The sequence below is a fragment of the Neomonachus schauinslandi genome, chromosome 7 (genome assembly GCF_002201575.2).
Source record: "Neomonachus schauinslandi chromosome 7, ASM220157v2, whole genome shotgun sequence".
NCBI classification, from domain to species: Eukaryota; Metazoa; Chordata; class Mammalia; order Carnivora; family Phocidae; genus Neomonachus; species Neomonachus schauinslandi.
In genome coordinates this window covers 123,084,836-123,096,895 of record NC_058409.1, presented here as the reverse complement: position 1 = coordinate 123,096,895, position 12,060 = coordinate 123,084,836, and the positions used below count along the sequence as shown (strand labels likewise).

Sequence of the window (12,060 nt, the reverse complement as noted above, 5' to 3'; positions counted from 1 at the left end):
TGTCATATCATCAGCACTTAGCAGGATGCTACTAGATTGCTATTGGAATTGATCATTGCTATTGTTATTAGATCACTGTTATTTGAATAGAAATAGAAATTAATGTCCACAATTTAAACCTCAATATTTAAGATGCACAGTTACAAAATAAAGACATTTCTGTAGTAATAAGATTTTGGTTAAAAAAAGAAAAATAAGAGCTCTAAAAACAGGAAACAATTTCATCTACTTAGTATGATTTAACTACACCCCAGACTAAAGGCAAGATAAACGGTATTGCTATTTAATAAGGTCCTTTTCAATTTTGTGATCAGTCAAATCAACTCCACAATTTTTAGCAAGCTCTGTCCAGCCCACTTTAATACAAATTCTGGTTTTGTTTTCATTTTTTTAATCTAAGTGGTTAGTTCAGCAGGGTATGGCAGAAATACCACATCTTCCAATGTCAGAAAAATCAAGGTCTGAATCAAAGCTCAGTCTCTTAATTGTATTATGACTTGGAGATATTTCATCTTCTTGAAGTTCAGTTTTTTCACTGGTCATACAAGCTAGTGGAAGCAATTCACCCAAACATTTCACACCTCGGTACCCTGTGCATAGTGACTGCTCAGTGATGTTTATTTCCTTCCCCTTTACAGACTAAAATTGATTTCTATACCTTTTTATCTGAGCATTTCTTCACAAAGATGGCAAATCCTCTCCCAGAACCACGCTATTTCCTCCTTAGACTGACAACCAAGAACTCCCATCAACTGCTGGTTTTCTCTTTAGAGAGTAACACCTTCCAGTCTTCTTTCTCTTTCTTTCTTTGTTTAGCTAAAACTAAACAAAGTGGTCAAGTCAATATAATAGATCAAAAACATTGATTTACCTTAAATGCTAACCTGCTGCCACCAGTTGCTGGGAACTGAAACTACGGACGCTCTCCCCAGGTGTGTGTCTGGGAAGGCTCAGCCCCTACGATCCCCCTTGGCCTCCTCCCAGTCACCTTCCTCCGCAGTGTTGCTGGCCGCCCTCTTGGCGCTGATTGCACAGCTTGGACTCACTGAAGCAGAGTCACAGCCTGATTGGCTCAGCTCGCTGTCAATCCCTACCCTGGCCCTGCCTTTTCTCAAGTTTACACTTTTGTTGCCTAGGAAATGCGGTGGCTGTGAAAGCCCAAGCAGCTTCCCAGGGAAGGAAGCCAGCAGGAAGAGTAGCTGGCGATTGTTTGGTTTCAAGGACATCAAAACTTGCCTCTTGGTTGTATAAAATAATGTTCAGCAAAAAAATAAATAAATAAATTTAAATAATAATAATAATAATAATAATAATAATAATGTTCAGCAAATTGCCTTACTCCGTTAGGCAACCCCTTCCTGCCCTTCTGTTGTCTCCAGATGGCATTCTGCTAGGGTGTCTCATTATCTCTCGGGTGAGACTTAAAACCTCAACACACAGGAGATGCCACGTGTAATTCTAAGTGATTCAAAGCCCTCTCTCCTTCTCCACAAGCTCACACTGACAGGATGCCATTCCGTACTGTTTCCACCCTTGGTGTCCTCTTTTCTTCTTTCTTCTCCTCCCGCTTCTCATTTCTCTTTTTACACTTGTTCCTTAGCAATGAATTTGCCAGATTAGAAGCAGTCTAGTGTCCTGTTTAGAAAACAGTGCCTAACTCACGCTCTCCTTCATTCTTGTACCCATGACATCCACCCAACCTCATCATTTCCACCCCTTCTCTCACTTCTGTCATGAAGTAGTCCAAAAAAACTGGGACTCTAATGATGAAGACTGGAGTTCCACATTCTCTTCTGCATTGTACGTTATATGGATTCTCAGATGAGTGTGGTCATTGATTTCTATAATCTCTACAGAGGACACTGTATTTGTCTTGTTCACTTCTCACCCTCGCACTGGAGATCAAAGAGGTATACTCTCTGTGGATTTTAATGAAGATTTGCCTTGGTTGAAGGAATTTCCATCGGAGTGTGACTTGAGGAACAAGAAGGGGCCACTTGCAAAATAAGTCCTTTGTCTCTCTTTTAGGATAAATGCTGTTTTCAGAAGGCCCCTCTCTATGGTACATGACACCCACCAAGCAGTAAAAAACTATTGACACTGACAAGGTACTTGATGTGCGACCCACTTCCACTTCAGGATAGCTCTGAGTGCCTTCCCCACACACCGTTAGCTTTTCATCCAAAAACATGCCTCCTTACTGCAGCATTACTAAACTAAATGACTTGAGACAAGATGCACTGCGAATATCAGATAGTCTACCTTTCAATTAATTAATCGGTAAGACTGCAGGAAGCCACGTGAGAGGGCCAGCATACTCTGGATCATCTTTGCATCTTCTACAGCCCCCAGCACGATGCCTTGTACAAACAGGGAATCAGTCAATGTTGGCTGAGTCAAATTGTTGAACTGGGTAAAATGTACTCATATTAAAGACATTCAAAATATGAAATCTAGAAATTGTTCCTTGGACTAAGTAGAAGTTTGCTTAAACAAGTGGGTGGCTCAGTCGTTAAGCATCTGCCTTCAGCTCAGGTCATGATCCCAGGGTGCTGGGATAGAGCCCTGCATCGGGCTCCCTGCTCTGCGGGAAGCCTGCTTCTTCCTCTCCCACTCCCCCTGCTTATGTTCCCTCTCTCACTGTGTCTCTGTCAAATAAATAAATAAAATCTTTAAAAAAAACAAACAAACAAGTATTCCATTTACCTCCTTTTTCAAGGATAATTGGTTGACATTTAAACAAATAACCATCTCACAGTAGCCTGCAATTAGGATGTGATAAACCAAACAACAGAAGATTGACATGGGGGGAAAGCACATCCATAAGAGCATTTACTGTAGGAACCAATACGTGATCGTAGTTGGTGCTAATGTAGAAACAGATAAGCAGAAGAATCATTACATAATGAAGGAAAACATAAATGACAAGTTGAACTTCATTTCAGAATCTTAAAATGTACCTCCAAATACATGTATTTTATATGTAGATACTTACTTACTGTGTGTCATATTTCCTGCCAATTAAAGATCAACAAATTAAATATTTTGCCTGTGTTTATCATTTCTCAAATGTGTTATTTTAGGTTATAATTCTGGAACCACGCCAGGTCCCACGCACAAAATAAACTTGGATTAAGTCTGATATATGAACCTGATCCCTTAGTCCTCTGATTCTTCAAGAAGTACCTCCAATTCTTATACACACTACCTCTTCTCTCTTCAAAACTATGCTAGCTCTACTACTTTAGAAATTATTAAAATGTATCTGCATTTCTAATTATATTCAAATATAACAATAATTCATGAATACTACATTTTAAGGGACTCAACAGAGTGACACTGAAAAACACATCTCACACATAGAGATTTTCAAATCAATTTTAAAGTGTAATTTGTATACAACAAGCTGCATCCATTATATGGATATCATACAAATGTTACTCCATTCACCTACTGATGAGCGTGTATTTTTTCTTAGTCTGGGGTTATTATAAATAAAACTGCTATGAACATTTGTGTACAGATTTCCAAGTGGACATAGGCTTTTATTAACTTGAGTAAATATCTAGAAGTGGAATGGCTGGGTCATGTGGCAAGCGTGTGCTGAACTGGGAAACTATAGAGCGATTTTCCTGTGTGGCTGCACCATTTTCATGCCCGACTCAGCAATGGAATGGGTGTGAGTCCCAGTAGCTCCGTCTTCCTGCTAACTATTCATATGATCAGTCTTTTACATTTTAGTCATTCTAGTAGGTGTGCTATGATACTCTGGTTTTATTTTTCATTTCTCTAATGACTAATGTGTCAAATAATTTTTCTTTTTTTTATTTAATTTAATTTTATTGTGTTATGTTAGTCACCATACAGTACATCAGTAGTTTTTGACGTAGTGTTCCATGATTCATTGTAATTTTTCATGTGATTATTGGCCCTTTGCACATCTTCTTTTGAGAAGTGTCTGCTCAAACATTTTTGTTCATTTTTATATTGGTTGTAAGGTTTGTTTAGATATTCTAAATTCAAGTTCTTTGTCTGAGAAATGTGCTGCAATATTTTCTCCCAGTTGATAGCTGATATTTTTGTCTTCTTATGCATGTCTTTAGAAGAGTGAAACTTTTTCATTTTGATAAAATCCAATTTATCAAATGTCTTTCTTTTATGATTTGAGCTTGTGTGATCTGAACAATAAATCTGTACTACCATACGAGTATACTGACTTTCCTTTAGAATGTTCATAGTCAGTGTTCTCATTTAGGGTGATGATACACTTTGAGTTCATTTTTCTGTATGGTATGCACTAACAGTCAGTGTCTTTTTGTGTATGTTATTAAAGAAAAAGATCAAAGGCCATTCAGATATCAGTTGTTCCTGTACAATTTGCTGAAGAGATTTTTCTTCTCCCAATGACTTGTCTGTGTACCTTCTTCATGAATCAACTGAAGACGTCCTTGTGAGTCTATTTCAGAGTTTTCAAGATACACTTGGGAGTGGTAGCCAGAAACAAACCACAGAGGGCTTGTATTCCATGCAGTGAGAGCCAACAAAGGATCGGAACCAGGGAATGATGAGATCAGATGTCCATACCATCAAGGCCACGTTGACAGTCTGCCCAGTGGAGGAGGTTTCAATGGAATGGGCTGGAGGCATCATCTCCGCTCACTGGCTGCCTTGGATCAGATTCCCTGGATGGAGGTGGAGCCCAGGGAAGCAGCAGGCACAGAGTTGGCCCCCCTAGTTATAACTGTTCAGGGAGGATGACATGGTGGGAGTGGGAATAAGAGTCATCAGCTGGAAGCCCCATCCCTTGATCCCTTTGTTGGTTATGAGGGGAAAAAATCTTGGCTATTTATTCTAATGACAACAAAGAGAAAGCTTCAGGTCTGCCTTTCAAGGAACTATTACCAGAGACCAATTTCAAAGATTTCATAAGAATTGCAAAAATAAGACCTTGAATTATACACACACACACGTGTGTCCTCATGGGACATGTTTGTGTCTTTAGGTGACACTGAAGCAAGAGAACTCACAGAACTCAGTAGACACCTGGCACCAGCTCTGCATTCTACCCAGAAAATCTTATCCTGACATGGGCAAGGGTGGACCTCTTTCCACTTCTGCAGGGAGTATTCTGTAGTAGCATCCTCCATTTGAATTATTTCAACATGTGGTCACAACTTCGAATTGGGCAATCAAAAACTGTGGTTTTTGGAATAGGAAACAAGGCTTCCCCTCTGAAGGGAATTTCCCCCAACTTTTCTATGTATATCTACTGTTTTCTTCACTATGTTTCATCTACAAGATACTGTACATTTAAAACATTTAAGGATACATTGAATTCCACATGAAAACACAAAATCAAATATGATGGCACAATCATAGGAAGGTAAAATATATTAGACAAGGAACCTACCAGAGAGGGAGCCTGGTGTCTAGTAAAGGAGATAGAAAAGTCCAAAAAAAAGTGGGGGGGGCGGGGGCTACACCAGCCTTTTTCAGAGAATCAAATGCCAAACATATAAAAACCCTGGTGGTTAAGGCACATGTTTTTGGGTGTATTTTGTGAGGAACAGAATGTAATTCCCATACATAGAGGGATATTCTGTGCCATATTTGGGGAGCAGACGGATGCTTCCTAAATCAATAAGGTCCTGGGAACTGTTGTTATCACAGGACCTGAGTTTCCAGAGCTTCATAGGGAGGTCAGGGATCTTCAAGTGAGGTTCTCATAACTATATCTTAAGAGGGGCAATCTTGAGAAGGGAACTGTGAGAAGTGAAAACCACAGCATTAGCTGTGACCCAAAGGCAGGCTCCATGTCTGACCAGCAAAGGAGGTATTCTACACAGGAGGGGATTCAGCACAGAAACCACAGGTGGAGCCCTGGGAGGGTCATCCCTGCCTAGCTGCAGGGTGGAGACCAGACCTCCTGAGCTTGGAGGTGAGGTGAAAAAGAGATGCAAGAGGAAAACCCAACATGGAAGTACTGGCCAATATCTTATGTCATATCATGAAATGTGAGAAGGGGCAGAGAGACTGAGAGATGTCAGACACCGAGGATGAAGTAAGCATGGCCCTGTGTCTAGAGACAGAGTAGGGAGGATGGTGGGGCTGTCTGCTGAAGGTTTGGGTCTGAGTGAGGAGACCCCTGAACAGAGGCAAGTCAAGAAGCCGAGATCAAATTCATAGACACAGAAGTAGAACTGGGGTTGCCAGGGTGTGGGGCTGGTGGTGGGAGCAGGGATATGAGGAATTGCTGTTTGATCAGAGTGGAGTTTGAGTTTGGGAAGATGAAAACTGTTCTGGAATGGGTGGTGGTGATATTTCCATAATAATGTCAGTGTGCTCAATGCCACTGACTGTATGATTACTGGCTAAATAGTAAGCTTTATAAAATATATATTTTACCACAATTTGAAAAAATAATCCCAAGATTACTTCATAACAATTTCCAAACAGAGGCAGAAACAGTGAGGAGATATTTCTGCACCACCGTCAAGTACCACCAGGGGTGTCCTGTGCTGGGGAAAGCCTTCTACAACCAGTGGCTCCCCAAACACCCATCATGGATGCACCTCCATCAGTCCTTCTTCAGCTTCCTGGCCCCACACAGACATCTGGCCACGATGCCCAGCAGCTTCCCCCAGAGCCACAGGGTGCCCAGGGTGACCAGCAGCAGGAACAAGAAGACGTCCAGCAGGTACTGCTCATGCCACGGCTGCTGCAGGCCGTGGGGCTTGAGGTGTGCCGCACCCCCTATCTGGAGGATGTGGTCGATCCAGCCCACCAGCCTCTGAGCAGGGGTCATGGGGTGGGAGTGCCTGATGATGCTGGCAGCCACTGCTGCTGACTTGTACCTGTTGGCAGAGACAGAGGCAGGGTGTTACTCATGTGCTCTCAGAAGTCTTAGAGACCTCGTATCACACACACACGCGCACACACACATACACACACACTTTCATCCATATGCACAAAAGACTCAGTTTCAAGAAAAGTGGTTAGCTTGGCCTTGTCACAGACTAGCTGGGTCCCATTGAAAAGTTCTAACTGGTCTTTCCATGCAAAGATCCATGCCTAGGGCTAAAAGTGTTAAATTATAAAAAGGTGACTAAGCTGTAAGGACAAGTCTTTACCCAAGGACACTTATGGTACAATAAAGGAAAAAGTGTATAGGAATATATGTGATGTAACATACATCCAATTCAAGGTAAATGTCCTTGAGACCCTAATAAGATATTCAGTCCATCATGATTATCTCATCATTGTGCTGGATGGCAATTTACATAAGAGAACATGGGCCCTTTTACTGACTCACTTAACAGAAATTCATCTCAACTTACTTTTTTTTTTAAAGATTTTATTTATTTATTCATGAAAAAGAGAGAGAGGCAGAGGGAGAAGCAGGCTCCCAAGGAGCAGGGAGCCCGATGCGGGACTCGATCCCAGGACCCTGAGATCATGACCTGAGCCGAAGGCAGACGCTTAACCATCTGAGCCACCCAGGCGCCCTCAACTTACTTTTGTGGCAGGCCCTGTACTAGTCCCTGAGAACACAGGGGAAAACAAGAGACACACTGGGCTGTCCAAGGGAGCTGACTCTCTACTTTCTGGGGGACAAACAATAAATTTAAAAAGAAAGAAATGGGGTAGTTAATGATCCTGAGAAGTGTTAAGAAGGAAAAATGAATTATGATTGAAGAGGGTGGGAGAGGGGAACACATTTAAAACTGTCACACAAAGACCTCCTGCCTCTCTGAGGGGAGGATATTGGAGATGAGTCCAACTGTATGAAGGAGCTAAGTCTGTGAAGAGAAGGGAAGGATATCTTAGGAAGCAGCACTGATAAACCGTCTGAGGCAGGAAACACTGCGGCATATTGGGGGACAGGAAGGTGACCTCCTGCTCAGTGTCATTCTACTATCAGTAGTCCCAAAATATAAGACCTGTCACAGACCCTATGTAAGTAGGTCAGAGTCCTCACAACCCTTAGGGAGAAATTGTTCTCAACATCTAATCTGAAGTGCCTAGTCTTGCTCTCAGAGTAAACAAGTCAGCTGTTAGCATCACACACATACTATTCCACATCTTGGAAGTTTCAGCTTTTATTGCAAAAAAGTGACACACAGTGCCCTTTGTGTTGGATGTCTTCATTCAGCCTAAGTGAGCACAAGCCCAGAGAGCTCCATACCTCTTGTCTTCTATGACTTCCTTCATCTTCAGAGCTAATGTCTTTGCCTTAACCTTCTTTAACTGGATAGAGACACCAAACTTTTTGGCTTCTACTCGGACCAGGTTTTCAGTCTGTTCTCCAAGGACAGGAATCCCTACCATGGGTACACCATGTTGGATGGCCTCCATTATGCTATTCAATCCACCATGAGTGACAAAGAGACGGATCCGTGGGTGAGCTATTGCAAATCAGGAACAGAGCCGAATATTTCAAGGTGAAAATTTTCAGAACATCTTTGAAAGTATCAAGGGCAGAAAAAAATACAAAGGGATCTTAAAGTATGTTGAAGAAAAAGAATTTGCTGAATTAGCTTAGGGCACACTCAAGGGCACATATTTCCCCAAATACAAAATTCTGGTCTTGTCTCCATACAGAGATTCCTCTAAATCAATCCATCTAAGACTCAGAACCCAGGGACAGCTGCTGAGAACAGTACTAAGCACAGCATTTTCTTCCATCCATCCATCCATCCCTCCATCCATCCTTATCTATCCACTCTGTCTCTCCCTTTGCTCCTCTTATGTCTGTTATCTCACTGTTACTTTCTCCCAGTGTCACTCTCTTTCTGTTTGTATGATTTACTATCTCTTTCTCTATCTCTCATTCTGTAGGTTTCATGCTCTCCCTTTCACTGCCCATTCATTTCCCTCTTATCTGAAGGCTAACACTTTTACTGATGTCACATCTCATGTGGCATTCATCAAACTTACACTGTATGTCATTTCTACTCAATTTCACAAGAAATCCTCTAAAGTAGGCAATGATGGATCACCCATCTCAGTATTTCCAGTTCCTATGTGCTCATCCTACTCTTATTTAGAGAAAACTAAAACAAGTGCTAATAATGAAGAGTTCATCTCAAAACTGCCTCTCAATAGGGATGTGCATCAGAATCTATTTGTGTTTCTTTGAAAGTCAGAATCCTTTTCCCTATACCATGTCTTGTGAATAAATGTGCAGAACCCTCTATCTTAAGTTCCCAATATGTTTGTGAGCCATAATCTTGGGGATGAATGTCTGATATAGTCAGTGGTTGTGGCACTGAGGGACTCCAAAATGTTGCGCAAGGACAAAGGGGTGTGAGGAGCTCTCTTTTACCAGAGAATGTGATGGACAAAATAACGAGCTAAGGCTGAGCGCTTACTCAGCTTGACACTCAGATGTTTGGGCACACCCTTCAGACACTGTCAGCAAAACTTTGTGAAAGTATGAGTACACCTTTTGGGGCAAAGGAGAATGAACCAATATGTGTGAGGGTGTTTCTATAGTGGCATGGGGCCTAATAGATGCTCAAGAGTTAAGGGAAAACAGTGGCAACATGTCCCTTGGTATGTGATCGCAGAATCCATAAACTGTCTTTAACTAAGTTTGGGTAACCTTGTTGAGTGCCAAATATGGTATGGTCAAAAGAGCCTGATGACAATCACTTCTAGAAGCAGGTATCAGGACTGCAATAGAAAGAAAGAAGAAAACATGGCGGTTTTATCCATTTGGGAAACAGTCTGATTTCCCAAGAACTCCAGCTGGCTGCTCCATTCCTGTCCTCTAAAGATTACCTTTACCTACCAGCTGCCCTTTCTCATGCTCGTGGGGTTGTCCAGTGTAAACCTAAAGATAATAAATGGAAAGAGAGAAGTAGACCTGAACAGTCCTTACCCAAGAGGTCATTCTGAGGAAGCCAGTCCACAATTTTCACATTTGCTGCCAATTTGACATCTTTGGGCCAATGAGAAGGATTACACTTCCATATCACCCCTTGAGACAGATGAGCAAAGGCACTGTTCATCTCCCTGAGAACTTCTTGGGACTGACAGATGCTCACCATGGAGCCCAGGGCCACAAGGACAAAACCAGAGTCTCCAAACTTGGCAATGAAATTCTCAAATTCCTGGAGAGAGGTAACAAAGGAAAGCAGGTGAACACAGTTGCTCATGAAAGCCTAGACAGCCTTGAAATGAAAGTCAGCTATTTACTGAATACACCCTCCTGTCAGTGGCCTAGAGCTCACTGTCTTGAAGAGGTTCTCAATCGCCCCTGGGACAGCTCAGTGCCCTCTGCACTGTGCTCATATCCATTGTGTCTGGTGGCCTTGAAGTCATTTCTCTGAGACCTCAGGACACATCCTACCATATAAACACTTTCAATAATCACAGATGAATGTGAAGACAGCTGTAGGTGTCCAGTCACTACCACAATAACCCACATTGCCTTTGAGGCACTCAAAGCACACTGTAGCACCAACATCTAAATCCAGGACTTGTGTGTGTAACAATGTTTTATAGAAGAGGAAAGCGGAGGTGGTGGGAATTTCTTTCTTCATTGAAAACATGGTCTCAGTACCAAGGTCATCCTCATCCCTCGTTCTAGGTGAGGGGAGATATGGTCATTTAGGAGGATTCCAATGCCAGACCAGAGGTGCTAGTGCCTGAGAGAGTGCCAGTTGCTGTCCTGGTCCAGTAGGAGGCAGCACGCCTTCTGGAGGCTGAGGTAGATGCTGGGGAAATGTCTCTGTGGTGTGTCTTCTTCATATGCTTATTAACCATCTGTAGGTCTTTGTTGAGGGATCTGGGAAGGTTTTTGCCCCATTTAATTTATTGGTTTTCTTATTGTTAAATTTTAAGAGTTCTCTGTATACTATGTATATTTGTGTGTATAAAGTGTTTGCATATTTTGAATAACAGTCTTGAACAGATAGGATTGTTCCAAATATTTGCTCTTGTTCTGTGGCTCCTATTTTTATTGTCTTGACAGTGCCTGCCCAGAACGGAATTTTTTTTTTTAAGATTTTTATCTATTTATTTGAGAGAGACAGAACACGAGCAGCGGGGAGGTGCAGAGGGAGAAGCATGCTCCAGCTAGCAGGGAACCCGATGCTGAGCTCCATCCCACGACCCTGAGATCATGACCTGAGCCAAAGGAAGAAGTTTAACTGACTGAGCCACCCAGTCAGAAGAGAAATTTTCACAACAGAAATTTTCAATTTAGCACACTTATCAACTCCTTCTTTCATAGAACATGACTTAGGTTTTTCATTTAAAAAGTTTTCATCATCGGGCGCCTGGGTGGCTCAGTTGGTTAAGCGACTGCCTTCGGCTCAGGTCATGATCCTGGAGTCCCTGGATCGAGTCCCGCATCGGGCTCCCTGCTCGGCGGGGAGTCTGCTTCTCCCTCTGACCCTCCTCCCTCTCATGCTCTCTGTATCTCATTCTCTCTGTCTCAAATAAATAAATAAAATCTTTAAAAAAAAAAAAAAGTTTTCATCATCATGAAACACTACATCAAAAACTAATGAAGTACTGTATGGGGACTAACATAACATAATAAAAAAAAAAGAAAAAATATCAAAGGGACTCCCTAAGTACACCTCCTCCTTCTGCCAATAGTGAAGGTGAAATAAATGCTTTTTTAGATAAATAGAACTGAATTCGTCTCCAATGTAAAAAAATAACTAAAAAAATAAGTAAAAGTTTTCATCAAACCATAGTTCATCCAGATTTTCTCTGATATCATATCAGAGAAAATTTTTATACTTTTGCATTTTATATTTAAGCTTGTGATCCATTTTGAGCTAATTTTCTTGAAGGGTGAAGGGTATGAGTTTAATTTATTCTCTGTGTGTGTGCACATATCCATTATTCCAGCACCACTTTTTTGAAAGTCTATGTTTTCTCTGTACTATTGTCTTTACTCCTATGTGAAACAGCAGTTCACGAAATCTGTGTGCATCTCTTTTGGGGTTCTCTATTGTGTTACATTTACCATTTGTCTAATCTTTTGCCAATATCATAATGTCTTGATTACTGTAGCTTTATAGTAAGTCATGAAGTTGAAAA

General features: G+C 41.6%; 1 protein-coding gene across 1 annotated transcript in view; it reads right to left on the bottom strand.

Moving 5' to 3' along the window:
- Nucleotides 1-6,577: 6,577 nt before the first annotated feature.
- Nucleotides 6,578-12,060, bottom strand: part of LOC110585025 (UDP-glucuronosyltransferase 3A2-like) — a 31,004-nt gene continuing 25,521 nt past the window's right edge. The window contains exons 6-8 of the mRNA XM_044916680.1: nucleotides 9,884-10,115; nucleotides 8,186-8,405; nucleotides 6,578-6,854 (exon numbers count right to left, since the gene is read on the bottom strand). Of these exons, the coding sequence (XP_044772615.1) occupies nucleotides 6,578-6,854; nucleotides 8,186-8,405; nucleotides 9,884-10,115 (729 nt within the window). The remainder of the gene's footprint in view (nucleotides 6,855-8,185; nucleotides 8,406-9,883; nucleotides 10,116-12,060) is intronic.